General features: G+C 45.0%; 1 protein-coding gene across 4 annotated transcripts in view; it reads left to right on the forward strand.

Annotated features, from left to right (window-relative positions):
* Positions 1 to 19,902, forward strand: part of GYG1 (glycogenin 1) — a 43,085-nt gene that overhangs the window by 1,309 nt on the left and 21,874 nt on the right. For 3 of the 4 annotated variants that reach the window (XM_063090762.1, XM_063090780.1, XM_063090770.1), the window contains exons 2-4: positions 960 to 1,095; positions 2,860 to 3,034; positions 3,276 to 3,438. In XM_063090762.1, coding sequence (XP_062946832.1) covers positions 960 to 1,095; positions 2,860 to 3,034; positions 3,276 to 3,438 — 474 coding nt within the window. Of the gene's footprint in view, positions 1 to 108; positions 193 to 959; positions 1,096 to 2,859; positions 3,035 to 3,275; positions 3,439 to 19,902 lie in introns of those variants that run through there. The other variant, XM_063090752.1, reaches the window with a different exon arrangement.

The raw sequence follows: 19,902 nt of genomic DNA on the forward strand, positions 1-19,902 counted from the left end.
TTGGATGCCCACCAACTTCCTAATCTTAAAATCCCCTTGGAGATAGAGTGTGCCCCAGAATTGTTCCAGGGAAGGACTGGAGAAATCCTAAAGGATAGGCTGGTGGTCTTGGGAGCCTGGGGATGGTCCAGTAGGAAGAATAATCCATGTGTTTGCCTTCTGTTATGGCAGCTAAGTGCTTATTAGACATTGGTGTGTATGTGTCTGTGGGTCATTGTCTGTTGGGGGGGCCCAGGGGCAGGATACAGGGCACTGCTTGCTTCCCAAAGAAGAGGAGGCACAGGTTTGTTAGAGCTTGTGAGGTGCTCTCTAAATTCATTTAACGGTGATCGGTCACTATTTAGATAGAAGCATCAGGAGGGAGGTTGTCTCTGAGGAGGAGATATTTGAGCAGAGACTCAAGGTTGATAGGGCAGGAGAGCTTTTGCTACAGGTTGAGGAAATAGAAGTACAGAAAGCCTGAGGCATGCCATAAACATAAGCACCAGGGTGAAGAATATGGCCTCTGATATCAGGCTGTCTTCATTGAGGTTGGCAGTTGAACTTGTACCTGGCTGAAAATACTGTTTTCAGTACCTTGTAGAAGGAACAGGAAATGCACTTCGTGATTTCTTCATTGCCACCTGTTAATTGCCAGAGGTCCACCCTCTGGATTTTAAGCTATCTTTTGGTCTGAGAATTTAGGTGTCCAACCTGTAAATGGGATTTAATTTTGATAACTCAGTCAGCCTCTTGAGAGTTGCCAGACATTCCTGCTCAGCTGTAGTCTTAAACCATTCTTGAAGTGGGTACTTGGGTTTTCCCCCCAAAGAGGCTGCTACTTTTATTAATAGCACAGGTTTATCTCAGAGGAACTGATTTTGCCAAATTACTGTTTGAAAGGGATTCTGGGGAAAAGACCTTTTCCAGATGTTGTACTGAGTGTGTTTTTTTTTTTTTTTTTTCTTCTTTGCATTAAGATCAGGCCTTTGTGACACTGACCACAAACGATGCCTACGCCAAAGGTGCCCTGGTCCTGGGCTCATCTCTGAAACAGCACAGGACCACCAGAAAGCTGGTCGTGCTCACCACCCCTCAGGTGTCGGACTCTATGAGGTGAGGACAGCGTTTGTCCATGGGACTGTGACGTCATTCCCCTGTTTCTGGCATTAGTGGGCGTGAATGCTACACTTTTTTCAGGAGTTGAGAACTGGCTAGAGAAAGATAAAGAGTTGCTGAGTGAAGGATTCATGGGTCTAAAACCTCTTCCTAGCTTTTGGAAGATATTTCAGCTAAGCTTCGGGGAAGCTCTGGCCCACACTCTTCCTGATTCCAACTAGGAGTGGAAGAAGGACTCTCTTTTTTCCAAGTCCTCTCTGGGCGATCTGAGTGTTTCAGTCCAGGCATTCCCTGCTTAAATACACCTTCATGTATTCACGGTTCACTTGCACTTCTTTCCCAGAATACAGCAATACATTGTTTCCTGTTTCAAACCAGGGAAACCGTCAGGTGACTTTGAAATAAAAGCAGCTATTTTATCCATATTTGTAACTTAAGGGTATTTATTTACGATATAATTCACTAGAATCTTTACTAAAGGGCTTTCTAAACCAGTGTTTTGCTAGGGAAAGCACCCTGAGGGGCACAAGCTACCTATGGATTGGGTTAGTTTGCTTTGATTTGTTGGAATTAAATTTTGAAGTATCAGAATGAATTACCTACTTCCTAATACTAACTTTAAAAATATCTGGACATACTGGAAGCTTTGTGTTGTGTTTATTTGTGCAGTCTCCTAGTCCTCTTAGAAATTGAAAACACCTTTTTTGTGACTTTTCAAATAGCATAAGCACAGACCAAGAGCCTCTGAAAAGTGGGTAGTACATACACATTTATCTATCACACTAACAACGTTATTCCTCAGTGGTAATTTAGGAAGATGCCAAAAAGGCTGTTTTCTAATGTATATGTCCTAATTTATAGTCTATTAGTGAGGATGTGTGTAAGAAACTAGTTTTAGTCTTAGATTCTCCCACCCACCACCACCACCACCAATTTATTATGGTCAGTAGCTCCCCTGACCATTTTTTCCAAAAAATATCATGTTTACTGTGTGAATTAGAACATATTTTTGTACAGCTTTAGAGACAAAAACAATACCAGTTTTGTTCTGCATGGCTGACATTGTTATAAACTTTTAATGATGATACATTTTTAACATGTTTTTCCTTATATTGAGTTCAGTGTCTTACTCAAGTCTGCTCCACTAACCTACCTTAAGAGCTTTCTAAAATAAAACATAAGGTCATTTTGGGCATGGAGAGGTGTTGTACCTCACAAACCAAAGTGAGTCGTTATGCCCAAATAGAGTGCTAAGCACATAATGGTTATAATGTGCTTATAATGGTATAAGCCCCTTAACTTCTTTTGGGACACAGAGCTTCCAAAAGCTCTCAGTCAATTGCTTTAGCAAAAGATTCGTTATAAGCTTCACTGCAGATGTTATATGCACATTACTAGGCATTGTTTATAAAAATATGCAGTAGTCAACAAGAGTCAATTCTAATAAAATATCATTGTCAAATACATAGGATTTTGCAAAGATGTACTCTTTTGCTAAATGTTAGTCATATTTTTACAAGCTATTTCCATAGCCTGCCTGGTATTCAATGATACAATTAAAAAAAAAAAATAGAAAACCACTTCTATAATGTTTTTAAGACAAGCATTTCATCCTCACCATAAGCAGTTCTTATTACCTTAATGAGCTAACTGCACATTCAAGTATACACAATTTGTACTGAAGTAAATTAAGACAGATTTACGGGGCTCACTTGTTCTGAAAAGATGCCAAGTAGTGTTTTCTGAATTTTATTTTGATAGAAAAGTTTTAGAGACAGTCTTTGATGAAGTCATCATGGTAGACGTCTTGGACAGTGGCGATTCTGCTCATCTAACCTTAATGAAGAGGCCTGAGTTGGGTGTCACACTGACAAAACTCCACTGCTGGTCACTTACACAGTATTCAAAATGTGTGTTCATGGATGCAGATACTCTGGTAAGTGTGGCTTCAAGGGCTGAAAAGATGTATGAAGACGTGCTAGGCATTTGAGGAACACTGTCAAGACTTGATAGTGAAATTCAGATAAAACCACTGTTGCAAAGTGTCAGGTGATGGAGAGTGGGCCCATGCTGCCTTAGGCTGTCGTCATCTTTTGTGTTGGATAACAGAGGGAGAACTTAAGAAAGGTATGTGCAGTAAAACATTTCTGTAATGCTTTTTCTCCCCTTTAAATCAGGTCCTAGCAAATATTGATGATCTTTTTGAGAGAGAAGAATTGTCCGCAGCACCAGACCCAGGGTGGCCTGACTGCTTCAATTCCGGAGTCTTTGTTTATCAGCCTTCAGTTGAAACATATAATCAGCTGTTGCACCTTGCTTCCGAGCAAGGTAGTTTTGATGGTATGTATATGCTGTCTTCATATGTGATAAACTGTAAGTAACTTCTAGGGGCCGCTCTTCTCAGGGATATAATTGCTGTGGTTTCTTGTGCATGGAAGATACATGAGATGTAGCAAGCATTTTAATTTGTGCTGTTTGGGGAAATACTATTGTATGTTTGTGTGTGTACATGCATCTTTTTTCTCTATAGATGCATAAGATTAACTCAAACTAAGGTAGGCAGTTTTACAGGCCTACCTTTAAATGGCCTTCCTGTATCTAAATTAGAATTTGATAAATATACTATGATTATTCAAAAATAAGAAAAGACTGGCCAATGAGTAAAAAATTTAGCATCTGTCTTTAAACCTGAGTAAATTTAAGCTGAAGAGGGTTTGACGGTTGTTGCTAACAGTAGTACCAAGCATTGTGTCTGTGGAAACTCAAGGAATAAGCCTGATGATTTGGCTCTCATTCTCTCAGGAAACATTAAAAAGAAGATACAAAGTTTATGTGAATAATCTATGCTACCAAGCACTCATTTTCTATAAGGCTGTGCATCAGTTAGAATAGTATCTGCAAGGCCAAAGAACAGAACATTGACAAAGTCAGCATCCATTTTCTATAATGTATAAGTGCACCTGCAGCTGTGTTATGTATATAAATGTTCTGACGATCTGTGATATAAGGCTTCGCATCCTTTAGAGAATTTTGATCAAATGAATTAGTAGGTACGCTTCAGTTTTAGGCCAGCCTCTAAAATAATTAATAGTAAGCCATTTTTTTTTTAAGACAACAACAAGAAAAACACAAGACAAAACCAATAGCTAATATGCCAAAACAGTTCTTTTTAAAATTATTGTTGATGGTTCTTTTCCATATAAGACAAGACCCAGTATGAACAGGAAGAAGGACATGCTCTAAGAAGCCCTCCAGCAGTGACTGACTGTCAGATAGTTGACATTGTGGCCAAAGCTCAGGCAGGAAATGCAGGGATGGTCTCTGCAGCACATGCTTACACCAGGGGCTTATTTCCTCCTCCTCCCCTTTCCAAGAGCAGATATAGGATTTGCAGTGACTAGATCTTTTGGAATTAACAGAAAGAGCCTTTCTTAATTGACATAAGATTTAGTCCTGAGTACAGATATGAGGGTTCATTTTTATTAACTAGTTATATTTAAGTTAAATATAAAATCTTAAACTTTTTAAATTAAAACATTAAATGTAAAAGTTTGTTAGTTGCTGAAGTTAAGATATGGGAACATTTCAAAATTGAGATTGGGTTTTTGTTGTTGCTGTTCACAGAAATTGAATTGTTGAGTTATTTGCCTGAGGATTTGGGATTTGCAGCTATTTGAAATGTCATTGAAAAGAATAAGGAAGTTTAAGTCTCAATCTTGTTTCACTGGCTGTAATTCTCAACCAGGGACTATATTGCCCCTCCCCCCCCCAAGGGACACTTGGCAATGTCTTGAGATGTTTTTGATTGTCACAGCTGAGGGGGAGGGTGCTACTGAGTAAAGGCTAGGGGATATGGATATACATCCTACAGCAAACAGGACAGCCTCCCACAACAAAAGAGTTATCTAGCCCACAATGTCAGTAGTGCTGAAGTTGAGAAACTCTGCTCTGTGCTAAGGTATTACATGCTTTAAAACAGAGCAAGAACGTCTGAGTTGTGGCAGTATCTGACAAGAAATGCCATGTCATTTTATGCAAACTTAAGAAAATAAGGTGCTAAATGTTCACCTTGGTCAAAGCAAAATGAAACTTCTTCCTTTTACTGATGTGTTTTAGAGCCTACTATTTTCCTTTTGTATGAGGAATGAAAGCTGTATTAGCATTCACGTTCAAAACATGTATTCCTTATTTCTATCACTTATACTAAAACAGTTACCTTTGCATAAGAAGAAGATGAGAGTATTTTTAGGAGAAGTCCAATTGTCTGTCTGAACCTTCCCACCAGAGGGTAGGTTTCTTCACTTCCTCTCCTCTAATTTGAAGGAAGTGAGTGGAATCCTGCCAGAAATTCAGTGTAATTATTCTGAACTTCAGTAAGTGAGTCACATTCTAAAGAAGATCTTATGGCCTGCAGTGGTCTGAAATACTCATGATTTTGATCATGTAAAGAGAATCCAGTTTCTAACCTACAATAGTGTTAGATATTGTTGTTGAGAGATAAGAGTTTGGATTCCAAGCAGTGGTGTGTCATAGTAAATTATCCAGGTTACAGTTTTAGAATATGAAACTAATTAACTAGCAGGGACCAACCTGTGCCATCTACTCTGTTCTAGAATCTAGAGAGAGGCACTGGAGGAATTGATGAATTTGTTATTAAGAAGGCTAAATGTGTGCAAAGTGTTCAACTGCAAAGCACTTTCTGCTTTTGCAACCAGAATCTAGAGCCACTGTGAGATCGCCTGTGCCTCTAGCCCATCTCATGATTCAGCAGCAGAGTTTTCAGGCACGGGCTTCCTCTGAGGTGTTCCACTTACTGGCTCACTGGTGGTGAAGGATTGAATTTTCTGTGTTAATAGAAATGCTCAATTCAAAGAGGTAAAAAGTCAGCTCTGCAGATGAGAACTAACTATAGTTAGTTCTCAGTATGTTTAAATTCAGTGGAAGAATAAACTAGCAGCTCTTAAATGAAAGTTTGTTTTCACTTTCAGTGTGTTTACTAAATTTACTCAACAAAGAAAGCTCACTCTGTACCTTGGGAGCCCGTTCCTTTCTTGAGGGGTTTACTGTCCACTTGAATTAGTCCCCGTGTGACATAAGGACCTAGAGAACTTACACTTGATAGCAATAAATATTTCTTTTATGAACAACATCCTTGTCTAATGGCAGTAACCTTGCTTTGCATCGAGGTTTCAATTCATTATATTACATAAAAATCATAAATGTAATAAAAATAATTTTAAAAATTCATAGTAAGAATTATATAAAAAATAAGTTTGTTTAGGTGTCATGTCATAGGCACTCAGGCAGACATTTTCAGCTGTTTCTTTCAACGTTAAGGACGTTTCTAATATCCACAGGTTTCCTCGACCCCCCTCAATTTTATGAGCAGGGACTCAATTTTTAGATCTGTATTACGGAAGGCCAGCTTTGCAAATGACTATCTCAGTATCTTACAAGTCCTGCTTAATCTCTTGCCTGTGTTCAACAGAAACTGATGGGGTGTAGTGTCCACTGACATGCCACACAGGTTGCTGATGGCTGAGTATTTGCAGCTGCTTTCACAGCCCTTCTAATGCAAAAAAATGTGCTTGTCATTCTTCAGAAGATCACCAGCCCTCTAATCACGTCTCACCCTATCCCACCCCACCCCACCCCACCCAGTACCTCTGGCCAAGAAAATAATCCTAATATGGCAAACCATGCTTGGTAGCCTGACTTCTCTTTCATTTCCAAATATCTGGAGGTATTAGTGAGAGACGCCTGATTTGGGCAATCACTCAGTCAGGAGAGACCCTCCCAAGGAACAACGAGACCACGGCTTCGGATGCAATTAGCAAGAGGTTTTATTGAATACACGGGTACCCGGGCGGCTCAGTCTCTCGGTGGACTGGCGCGCCGAGCAGAGTTTTTGAGCTTGTTTTATAGCAAAAAGCGCGGGTACAGAAGCGAGAAGCAAGGTAATTGGTCGGTTTAAACAAAGCCAGGGAAAAAGCGCGGGTCATGTGGGAGTTCTTGAAACAGCTGAAGGGCGCCCTGGAAACTGCTCTGGGAGGCCTAGTGCAAGCTGATAACAGAAGCTGAAAGAAGCGAGTTAATCACTTAGGGACAGCAAAAACTTTCACAGGGCGGTTTCTTCCTTAGGTTGTCTAGATACATCCAGATACAGCTCTTGGTGTTATCAGTCAGAGACAGCATAGGTGGGAAACAGCAAAGGCAGGCAGAACTTAAAATTTTTCTAAGTACAGCACAATTTTTAACCTTCAATTTTCACCACAGGTGTTGGGGGGGCTTTTAAACAAGAACACTTTTCAAACAGTAAAAATGGCATAAGCTAAATCAGTCTACCTCGCACACCCCTTTATGAATTTCTTGGCCTTGCGGAATGGCGTTACTGCGGCTAGCTTGGAAAACACTTCTTTCATTCCCCCATTTCTCTTGTGGGAAGCTCTAATCTTAGAGCGAATTTAGAGGTTGTCTTCGTTGTCTAGGGTCTGATACTTTTGTCTAAGGACCAGAATTTTTACTGCACTTACCCTGTCATTGATGAACTGGACTAACCTATTGATGATGCAGGGCCCGAGGGTGAGCAACAGAAGGAGGAGCAATAGGGGCCCGGCGAGGGTTGATAGGAGGGTAGTGAACCAAGGGGAGCTATTGAACCACCCTTCATACCAGTTTTGGTTTTTCTGGCGCTCCATCTGTCTTTTATCTAGTCTCTCTTTGAGTTTTCTCATGGAGTCTCGCACCACACCTGAGTGGTCTACATAAAAACAGCACTCTTCTTTTAGGGCCGCGCAGAGGCCTCCTTCTTTTAGAAACAGTAGGTCAAGGCCTCTTCTATTTTGGAGTACTACCTCCGATAGGGAAGTCAGCGAGTCCTCCAGCTTGCTGATTGAGTCCTGGAGGACCCGGAGGTCAGTATCCATGGCGGTCTGGAGGCTGGCTAGGCCTTGTTGGAGGTCTATGGGCCCTTTAACTAGGGCGGATGCGCCAGTACCTATACCTGCTGCGACCCCCAACCCCAGAAGAACAGCTAGGGTAAGTGAGACAGGCTCTCTTTTAACCCTGGGGTGAGGATCGTCATAGGCCTGCAACAAAGTTTCTTCAGAATGGTAATAGATGCGAGGGACCAGCTGGATCAGGATACAGAAATCTTTAGACTGATTAAAAACTGAGGTGGAGAGGCAGGGGGTGAGGCCGGTGCTGCAGGCCCACCAGCTATGGTTGGTGGGGAGCAAGTACTGATGGTTCGTGGAGGAGTTGATGGATAGGGTCTGATTGCAAAGATGCTGATGGGTAGAGGGCACCGTTCCTATGCACGACCCGTGTCCTGAGACCTCAGTGAGGGTAAGCTTTCCTTGGCCCTCCCAGCGGCACTGGGTATAGTTGGAGGTATAAGTGAAGGCCCCTCCTAAGGAGGCAACTCCTTCATAATAAGGGGGACCCAAGGCCAAACAGAGCCAGCAAGACTTCGTGGCGTCTGGGTCGGTAGCATTTAAGGCTAGGAAGGCCCCCCTCACAAGGCCAAAGAGTCTGTCGCCCGTGGTTGGAGACAGAGTGTTCAGGACAACACTTTCCTCCAGTACCGTGGGGACTTGGCTAGGAGCCGCCGAGGGTTGAGAGATGGGCGGCGCTTCCCTCGTTGGGGAAGGGGGGTTTTTGTTAGGGGGTCCTTGTTTCGCAAGGACGGAGTTGGGGCCCACTGTCTCAGCTGGCTTGCTGGTGATCTCTAACCGAATGGTCAACTGTACGCCTGGATATCCAGACACATAGAATCCCAATCCCCAGGTTTTTCCTATTATCCACTCTTTGGATTGCCGTCCTTGTTCTGTGAAATTTATTTTAAGGGGGTTACACCAGCCGGTTTTTTCACAGGTTGCCAGTAGGGCACCCCATGATCGCTCTGTGCCATTCCATTTTACAGTTATGAGGTCCCAGGAGGACGTAGGTTGCCAATAAACAGTCCCCGTGGTTTCACAACTCCATTCTTTACAATACAGGGATTCTAGCCCTCCACACCTTCTAGCTTCTGAACGGGACCGGCCATCCCGGGGACACACGTAGAAGGTGGAACTTGCCATTCTGGTCCTAGCCTTAGGGTAGCTGCATCCTATGGCTCCCCAGGTGATCTGTCTATAAGCGCTCTCATAGTTTGAGTCAGGGGGTCTGACTCTCTTAGAGGTTGATACATCGGTTTCTGGGATATCCCAGGACTCAAGACCGGCCGCCAGGGCACATACATCAGGTGTAAGAATGGGCCACCAAGTCCAAGGGGGCTGGACTTTCTCTGTCTTCCAGACAACGTTCCCAGTTTGGGACAGTACCTGCCAGGTGAGGGTCACAGGCTGGTGAGGGTTTTCACTCCAACTCGTTCTGCCGCCGCCGAAAACGCAGCTTAAGAGGATGATCAGTCTTTTCCAGCTCCCAAGACTCATCTGGTGCCGAGGGTGGTGCAGGCTTGAGGTGAGAAGCATGGACCCAGGCAGCAATACCGTCGACTTTTACTGCGGTCGGGGTGGTCAGCAACACCAGGTACGGGCCTTTCCACCGAGGCTCAAGGCTGCTGGGTCGGTGGCGTCTGACAAGCACTCGGTCTCCGACCTGGAACGGGTGGGGGATTGTCACGGTACCGGGCTTGTACACCTCCTTGATCTGGTCCCAGATCTGGGTCCTCACAACTTCTAAAGCCTTTAAATGAGTAAATAAGACAGGGAGAAAATTATCATTGGGACCCAATGTCCCTCCAGACTCGAGTATGGGGGGCGGTCCCCCATAGAGAATTTCATAAGGGGTTAGACCAAACTGGCCAGGGGTATTTCTGGCTCTGAGCAGCGCTAAGGGAAGGAGGGCCACCCAGTCTTTTCCACCGGTCTCTAAGGCTAATTTGGTTAAGGTCTCTTTGATTGTCCTGTTCATTCTTTCTACCTGACCTGAGCTCTGGGGTCTATACGCACAGTGTAACTTCCAATTTATCCCCAGTTGAGTGGCCAGTCCCTGACTTATCTGAGCAACAAAGGCTGGGCCATTGTCTGACCCGAGTACCTTAGGGATCCCGAAGCGGGGTAGAATTTCCTCTAATATCTTTTTGCAGACGGTCAGGGCCGTTTCAGTTTTGGTAGGAAAAGCTTCTACCCATCCGGAAAAAGTGTCTATGAATACCAGCAGATACCTGTTTCCATACCGGCCAGGCTTTACCTCTGTGAAGTCTACCTCCCAGTACACGCCGGGTCGATCTCCTCGTTGTCTCTTTCCGATCTCTCGGTAGGTTGGGACCGCATTAGTCATGACACAAGCCTGACACCGACTGGTGACCTCGCGAACTACAGACTGGAGGTTCGGGATGAGGAGGCTGGTGCGGTTTACTAATTGGAGAAGCTTTTCTGGTCCTAAGTGTGTCAACTGATGCAACCGCTGAATAAATTCTTTCCCCCGGTCAGGGGTGAGCTCTCTTGGCTCGGCCTTAACCTGGGCGGGTTCGATTAGCTCTTGAGGTTTTGTAGTTTCTGCCAGCACTCTGGTCGACAGGGCGGCTTGTTTTGCAGCCTCGTCGGCCCTCCGGTTCCCGGTGGCCACAGGGTCATTTCCCCTCTGGTGGCCGGGGCAGTGGATAATGGCGACCCGCTTAGGGAGGTGAATGGCCTCTAGCAGGGCCAAAATTTCTTCCTTGTTTTTAATGTCTTTTCCCGCAGAAGTGAGCAACCCCCTCTGTTTATATATTGCCCCATGAATGTGAGCAGTGGCAAAAGCATACCTGCTGTCGGTGTAGATGTTGATGTTTTTTCCTTCGGCCAGGCGTAATGCCTGCGTCAAAGCCACTAGTTCGGCCTTCTGGGCTGACGTACCTTCTGGCAGGCTGCTTGTCCACACCGTCCGCTTGCCATCTACGATGGCGGCCCCTGCTCTCCGTTTACCCTCCGCGATGAAACTGCTACCGTCCGTATACCAGGCTGGCACCCCGGGCAATGGCTGGTCCTTCAGGTCTCGTCGAGTTCCAGTTTCTTCGGCGAGGATCTCTGAGCACCTGTGTACTGGGGTGGCTTCCGACTCGACTGGTAGGAGGGTAGCTGGGTTCAGGACGGCAGGGGGTGCAAACGATATCCTTTCATTTAGCAGCAGGCTCTGGTAATGAGTCATCCTGGCATTGGTCATCCACCGGTCGGGGGGCTGCCGCACAATGCTTTCGAGGCTATGGGAAGCAATCACAGTCACATTCTGTCCCAAGGTTAACTTATCAGCGTCCTTGAGAAGGAGTGCCACGGCTGCAACCGCTTTCAGGCAGGTTGGCCACCCGCTAGCCACCGGATCCAATTTTTTTGATAGGTAAGCTACTGGCCGCCGCCAGGGTCCTAAAGTCTGAGTAAGCACTCCCCGGGCCACACCGGCCCTCTCATCTACGTATAGAGTAAATGGTTTGGTGAGGTCTGGGAGGGCCAAAGCGGGGGCTGACAGCAAGGCTTTTTTTATGTGGTCAAAAGCTTTCTGATGTTCCTCAGTCCAGGTAAAAGGGATGCTTTCCTTTGTTAAGGGATACAGGGGTGCAGCTATGGAAGCAAACCCAGGGATCCAGAGCCTGCAGAATCCTGCAGTGCCCAGAAATTCACGGACCTGTCTGGGGGTCGTGGGAGCGGGGATCTTCATAACAGTAGCCTTTCGGGCCGGGGTCAGCCATCTTTTTCCCCCCCTGAGTAGGTACCCCAGATAGGTGACCTCTCTTTGGCAGAGCTGGGCCTTTTTAGCCGATACCCGGTACCCTAATTTACTCAATTCCTGTAGGAGCTTCTGTGTCCCTTCTTTGCAGTCTCTATATGTGGGGGCTGCCACCAAGAGGTCGTCTACATATTGGAGTAGCACTACCTGAGGGTTGAGGGCCCTAAAGGGGGCCAAATCTCGGTGGAGGGCCTCGTCGAAGAGAGTGGGAGAGTTCTTGAACCCTTGGGGCAGCCGTGTCCAGGTCAACTGACCTGTGTTACCTTTTTCTGGGTCTTTCCACTCGAACGCGAATAGCGGCTGGCTGCTGGGGTGTAGCTTGAGGCAGAAAAAGGCATCCTTGAGATCTAAGACTGAATACCAAGTGTGGCTGGGCGGAAGGGAACTCAGAAGGCTGTAAGGGTTTGGGACGGTGGGATGAATATCCTGTACCCTTTTATTAATTTCTCTCAGGTCTTGGACTGGCCGATAGTCATTGGTCCCTGGCTTTTTTACAGGTAGTAGAGGGGTATTCCAGGGCGATTGACAGGGCACCAAGACCCCTAGGTCTAAGAACCTCTGGATGTGGGGTCTGATACCTTCCCGGGCTTCCTTGCTCATTGGATATTGTCGAACAGCCACCGGTGAGGCACCTGATCTTAGTTCCACTACCACTGGTGGGACTTGATTGGCCAGTCCCATGCCTGCCCTCTCTGCCCATACAGTGGGAAAAAGTTGGAGCCAGGATGGGTCGATAGAGGAGGGACCTGGCTTTTCATGTAGCCGGTATTCTTCTTCTAGGTTCAGGGTCAGGCACAGTGTAGGGCGGTCTTCCCATGTTACTTGTGGGCCCTCAGCAGAAAACTGGATCTGGGCCTTTAGTTTGGTTAAGAGGTCCCTACCCAACAAAGGGGCGGGGCACTCGGGTATGACCAGAAAGGAGTGGGTCACCTGTTTATGTCCAGCCTTTAAAAGTCTCTTTGTGGTCCAGGGGTAGACTTTGCTCCCTGTTGCTCCTTGTACGACTGTCCGTCTGGACCCTACCCTTCCCAGGGGTTGGGTCAAAACTGAATGTTCAGCCCCGGTATCGACCAGGAACTCAATGGGAGTCCCCTCCACAGTCAGCGTTATCCTGGGTTCGGGGAGGGGGTCCGAACCTTGACTCCCCTAGTCATCTAGGGACAGAACTTTGGCTTCTCTGACGTTTTTCTTTCGGGGACATTCTCTTGCCCAGTGACCCTTTTCTTTACAGTATGCGCACTGGTCTTTGTCCAGAGGAGATCTTTTATCCCTAGGTGTCTTTCTTGCCTGGTTGCTCAAATTCCCTGTCTGCCTATCTCTAGAACCTTTTTCACTTATCACTGCGGCCAAAAATCCTAGTCAAGTTTTTTTTCTTGGCGCTTATCGCGCCGCCTTTCTCTCTCTTCTGCCTCTTTTTTTTCTCTTTCTTGTCTTTCTTCTTCTGTCTCCCTTTTGTGGTACACTTTTTCTGCCTCCCTCACTAAATCTTGCAAGGAATAATCTTGGAGCCCCTCTAGCCTCTGTAACTTTTTTTTAATATCTGGGGCTGACTGTCCGATGAAGGCCATGGCAACTGCAGCCTGCTGCCCCTCAGAAGAGGGCTCAAACGGAGTGTATCTCCTATAGGCCTCCATTAGGCGTTCTAAGAAAACCGAAGGGGGTTCTGCCGGTCCTTGTAAGACCTCTCTTACCTTAGCCAAATTGGTGGGGCGCCGAGCTGCCCCTTTGAGACCTGCCACTAGAGTCCGGCGGTAGACCAGGAGACGCTCCCTACCTGCGGCTGTGTTGTAGTCCCACTGAGGTCGATTGAGGGGGAAGGCCTCATTAATGAGGTTGTCGAGTTGAGTAGGGGCCCCGTTGTCTCCCAGGACATTCTTGCGGGCCTCAAGGAGAATCCTTTCTCGTTCCTCCGTGGTGAAGAGAATCTGTAGGAGCTGTTGGCAATCGTCCCAGGTGGGCTGATGAGAAAACATAAGAGACTCAAGGAGCCCCGTGAGTCCTGCTGGATTTTCAGAAAAAGAAGGATGATTAGATTTCCAATTATAAAGATCTGCTGAAGAGAAAGGCCAATATTGCAGAGGGACTAGGCCGTTGGGCTCGGCTGGGGGTCCTATGGCTCGGAGGGGTAAAATCACAGTGGAGTCAGGACCCGAGTCGTCTGCCGGACTGCGGGCACGGCGACTCCTGGTCCCCGCGGCTGGTCCCTCAGGATCGGAAATATCGGGCGCCTGGCCCGGCGCCGGTCCGACCGCCTGAGGGGCCAGAGGAGGTGGCAGGGCTGCCGGATAGGGCGGGGGCTCAGAGAGAAGGAGCAAGTCGTCTGTTGCCGGGTAGATGGGGGGTCGGGGAGGAGCGGATGGCCTCTCTGGACTGGAGACGACAGCGACCTTGACGGAGGGCGGCATCCATGGTGGGGGACTCTGGGCGAGGTCTTGCCACACCACGATATATGGAACTTGGTCCGGGTGTCCCCCGATTTCCTGAAAGACAATCCTTTTAACTGCGGAAATAACAGAAACATTAAAAGTTCCTTCCGGCGGCCACCCGACACCGAACGTGGGCCACTCGGAGGAACAAAAGGTCCGCCATTTTCCCTTTCTGATTTCCACGGACAGATTGTGAGCCCTTGCTCTCACGTCCCTCCAGTGATCTAGAGTGAGGGAGAGAGGGGTAGAGTTATTTTGTCCCATTTCGAAAAGAGGGACCACGACACAGAGGCCTATCAGGAACAAAACAAAAAGAAACCAGAAACGGCGGCGAGATCGAGTAGCGTAGAGACAAAAGAAGGAGTCAGATGGCAGAGCGCGCCTCTCTAGACGCGGCAGTGGGATCAGAACATAATGATCCTCTCCTGAGGGGTCCACCAGGCGTCCCTGGTCCTCCCCTGATCCTGGGACGTCTCCCAGGATTACCGGGCGGTGAGCCCCCGAACACGTCTGTTCGCTACTCACACGTCGCTCCCAGAGCGATCAGCCCGGAACAAACTGAAACCAAAATGCGCGCACTCAGAGGGACAGTCAGAGTTACGGAGTCAGACACAGAAACGAGACACGGAGCGATCGCTGGCCAGCTTACCTCCCGTTGGTGGGTCGGTGGTCCCTGGGTGGGGGTCTGATCCCGGACGAGCCCCCAAATGAGAGACGCCTGATTTGGGCAATCACTCAGTCAGGAGAGACCCTCCCAAGGAACAACGAGACCACGGCTTCGGATGCAATTAGCAAGAGGTTTTATTGAATACACGGGTACCCGGGCGGCTCAGTCTCTCGGTGGACTGGCGCGCCGAGCAGAGTTTTTGAGCTTGTTTTATAGCAAAAAGCGCGGGTACAGAAGCGAGAAGCAAGGTAATTGGTCGGTTTAAACAAAGCCAGGGAAAAAGCGCGGGTCATGTGGGAGTTCTTGAAACAGCTGAAGGGCGCCCTGGAAACTGCTCTGGGAGGCCTAGTGCAAGCTGATAACAGAAGCTGAAAGAAGCGAGTTAATCACTTAGGGACAGCAAAAACTTTCACAGGGCGGTTTCTTCCTTAGGTTGTCTAGATACATCCAGATACAGCTCTTGGTGTTATCAGTCAGAGACAGCATAGGTGGGAAACAGCAAAGGCAGGCAGAACTTAAAATTTTTCTAAGTACAGCACAATTTTTAACCTTCAATTTTCACCACAGGTGTTGGGGGGGCTTTTAAACAAGAACACTTTTCAAACAGTAAAAATGGCATAAGCTAAATCAGTCTACCTCGCACACCCCTTTATGAATTTCTTGGCCTTGCGGAATGGCGTTACTGCGGCTAGCTTGGAAAACACTTCTTTCATTAGAATTTAGAACTAGTGACTACATATCTAATTCATGGCTGGTATCTAATTTTCCGTAGTGAAGATTCTGAGTTCTTATACTGTTGTTTGTATTTTTCAAGCTGTCTTGGCACTTACTTCATCACTGAAGTTACATGTTTCCTGAAAAGTTGAACAATAGCTGTTGTGAAATAGTTATACACTAGCATTTTATAAGATATGACAAAATAAGGTTAACTTCAAAACTTGTTAACAGTAAGAAGGGAAGAGAGACGTAATGATATTATAATAATTTTGTCTCTTCTGCATACTCATGTGAAATGAAACTGATATACTTGACTCTTCATTTGAAGAAATCAATCTGAACACAAGTTGAGGTTTTCTTTTCCCTGTGACTCTGAAGTATTGTATATCAAGGATGCTTATACAGCTGAAGACAAGAGTTTAGTGTTTGAAAATTGCTGTCTATTAAATTTCATCTCTGTGTTAGTTTCAAAAACACAAGTCAGAGGAATTCATATTTTCTAAGTGGTTATTGAGACCCTTAAACAGAACACAATAGTGTTTTCAAATGGTTTTTAGCAGAAAAGTTTTGGTGCTAAATTCTATTAAAGTGTAAAATTGACCCATCTTCCCTAATCTTTGTAGTTAATTAGGCTTCATGCTGGACCTGCCCAAAAAAGGAATGAAGGACCGAGGTGTTTCAAGATACTACTTGTCTTGTCCAAACCAAATAAGCTTAAAAGTTCAGGTGTGCCTCCTCGGTTCCCTGACTCGATAGGTCCTGCCCTGACAGCTACTTTCCGAGGTAGGCCTTCCCCACCTGCCCACGCACTGGACCTGGTGACCTTGGAGTGTTTTATCAGTTGCTTTGAAAATGATTGTTCTCTTGCACTTACATCGTTGATAGTTTCAATCATCTTAAAGAAGTAAAGATAAAAAGCAAGAGTTATGTGTAATGGCAAAATAAATGAGCACACATAAGTTTTCTCGAGCTATTTTTATCTCATTGTACCCTTGAGTTGTTTTTTTTTTTTTAACTTGTTTGTCTCTAGCTTTGTAACCAGCAGAGGTCATGAACCCTGTGAGAAACAGAGAGGGAAGAAGGGACTAATGTGTTATGTGTGTGCAGGTTATTATGGTAGTCATTTTACTTATTTTTCACTTCTTTCTCCACAAACCTGTAATGTAGGCATTTATGCATTCATTCATTTAACTAATATTTATTGAGGGCTTGCTATGTAACTAGTACAGGGAAACTTCTGCTGTTCCAGTTCAGGAGAGCAGCTTGCCCAATGTCCCTGAGCTGGTAGAAAAGCCAGCCCTGAGCCAGAGCTGAGCCAGAGGCCAGAGTCTTTCTCAACTGAGAGAGAGAGAGAGAGAGAGAGAGAGAGATACCCTGGCCTCATTACACATTAATTACTTAAAATTTATTTCTCTGAGTAGGCAGAGCAGCTGGTATATTCCTCATTTTACAGATGAAGATATAGAGGCTCAAGTCTTCTATCTCTACAGCTACTGTTCCTCCCCTCTGATCCACAATACCTGAAAATACTTCGTCATTTTAAATCAGTGGCACAGTCAATAGACTCACATTGTTTTATGGGGTCTGGAAGTATTCTTGGAAGTATTACTCTTGCCTAAATTGCTGTAGTAGGTTCATTCATTCAATATATCAAAAATCATTCTAGCTCCTAATTTGGGCATGATGTTAAGGGCCAGGAATAGACTGGTAAATAATGCAGATTTTACCCCAGCCTCTATAAAGCCATATTCTGTGGAATCTTACAGACATTTAACAACTAATTACACAATAATGTAATCATGATTCTGATAAGTTCAGAATGCTGAGAGAATCTAGACCAGGAGGACCTTCCTTAAACTGAGAAAGTAAAATTTAAGCCAAGAATAAATGTTTCCTTGTATTTATGTAATAATTAACAGTTTGGTTATTAAGAACCTCTTTTGTAAAAAACAATGAAAAACAAAAGCTATAACGTGAAGTAGTAAAATAAATCTATTTTTCTTGGCTTAAATTGCTTGAGGCCAGTGAGATGCAGTGATGCTGGGACCCACGCTCCAAGTGCCTGGATTTCCATAAGCCACCCAGGGTTAATCCGCTGATCCTCAGTAAACCTCATAGAAATATCCCTAAGAGCTGGGCCGTTCATAAACTGTAATTTAGTAACCCTTGGCATGCTCTCTATAGGCAGTAATGATGATATCCACCAAATATAGGAAGTCCGTTTTATGGAGTGAGTCACATGTTCATCTCAGTTCTTGCCTCCAGCTCGATTACAGTATAAAGCATATTTTACTTTCAGTTATTTGCTTGATATCTGTTCCTCTGCCCCCTCACTGCCTTGAGAACCATTGGAGAGCTGGAACCTATCTTGTTCATCTTCATATCTATTATGCCTATACCAAATTTAAATAATTTTAGATGTTTTCTATAGAAACGATATTTTTAAGAATTGCATTCCCTGATAAAATAAAAAACGAGTCATTCTCCAAAGGCCCAAAGGCTCTAGACCAGTGCTTCTCAAATTTGAATATGCAAACAGATCACCTGGGGATTAAATATAGATTCTGATTCTATGAGTCTAGGCTTTGGCTCGACATTGTGCATTTCTGTTAGGCTACCAGGTGATACCCGTGCTGCTGGAAACTGGACCACGTTTTGTACTCAACCATGATTCTTTTGGGAACATTTCTGTGGCTCAGGTACTGGGCTTTGTGTTTAACTAGAACCGACTCATCCACTCTTGCTATCCATAGTAGACAGGCTAGCTGCCAACAAACTGTAGAAGAGCACACAAACTATACAAGCAGTGAACAGTGCACAAATTTAAAAGACTGCACTCAAACAGCTCCATTTCTCTTATGTAACTGATAGGCCCAGTTTCTGGTAAATGCTGCGGCGTGTCCATTGTTATCAGGTCCATGACCCTGCTCAAAAGACCTAGGAAATGCCCAGTAGTTGTAAGGTTCTTACTAGCATTTGGGCAACCTGGTGGAAGAATGATACAGAAGCAGATATTTGCTTTTGTTTGCAAAACAGGTATCACGTGTCCCTTGTTCCATTTCCTTTCTCCCTGTCTCTCACCTGTGTTGCCACACCCTGGCCTGCCAGATCACAGCTGCCAGTGATGCCTGCTAATCATGTTTGCTGGTTCTGAGAGGATTGAAATTAAAAGTGTACTAACCTATCATATTAAATAAAGCTGCCCCTGGAGGTCTGACTAGAATGTACCGACAAAAGTCCTAGGGTTTTTGCAGTGGAAATTCAGCAGTCTTCATGGCATCCTTGTGCATCATGTAACACAGTTTGCATTCTGCTTTGAATTGCACTCTCATTTAGACTTCTAAACAGAGGTATTGATAACACAACACACAGATTTTTCTGATGAGGTTAAACATTTGCCTAAGCTTGAAATGTTGGACTGTGCATTTGGAAAAAGGTGGTTAGGATCTCTAGACTGCTGAATTAAAAAATTATTTAAAAAGATGCAGACTTTCAGATGGTACTTAATTCTACTTTTAAACCGCAATTTTGGGCTAAAAGGTGACCTTTTATAGTCACCTAATGAGGTCAGTGGCCACAGAAATTTCATGATTTGTATTGTCTCCTCTGGTGGACAGTTTCTTGTTGCTGAGTGTTTCAGGATTTGCCAATTTAATGGACACTGATTCACCATGTCTACTTCACTGCCTTTTCTCCTTGCTTGTTTCCTATTCCACTAGTGCTGCTCAGCCTTTCTGGGGCACACAGCTGATGGGCTGATGATGTTTCTAGGGTACCTGAGGGTAAATGGAAACTGGCCAGAGGCAAGCAGCCAGGGGCTCTGAGGGATCAGGCTTTCCACCTCCTGTTTCCCAGACAGACTTGTAGCCAATAGTCATTTTAGTGAATTGCTTAATTTAAAAAAGGTCTTATAATGTGCCATAAAAAAGTAGTAAAAAAAAAAAAAATCAAGTATTACATCCAATTTTACAAAGTTGAAAAACTGCTTCTGTTGTCTGCGGATACACACTATTTATAATACATTAAAATAAAGGAAAGCAAGACAATTACAAATTCATGATTAATAGTTACCTCTGGGTGGGAGGGTCAGTGAGATTGGACTGGGGAGCCCACACAGAGAATAGTATGAGAGTACTTCAAAATGTTTGTGGAAAAATAGAATTAAAAGAGTATGAATCTTTCCATGAACTTTTTGAAGACCCCTTGTATTGGTAATGTTCAAGTTCCTAAATTGGATAGTGAACGTATAGAGTTTTATTATTGATATGCTTTATAAACTACACATAT

Source organism: Cynocephalus volans, chromosome 1, assembly GCF_027409185.1.
Source record: "Cynocephalus volans isolate mCynVol1 chromosome 1, mCynVol1.pri, whole genome shotgun sequence".
Lineage (NCBI taxonomy): Eukaryota > Metazoa > Chordata > Mammalia > Dermoptera > Cynocephalidae > Cynocephalus > Cynocephalus volans.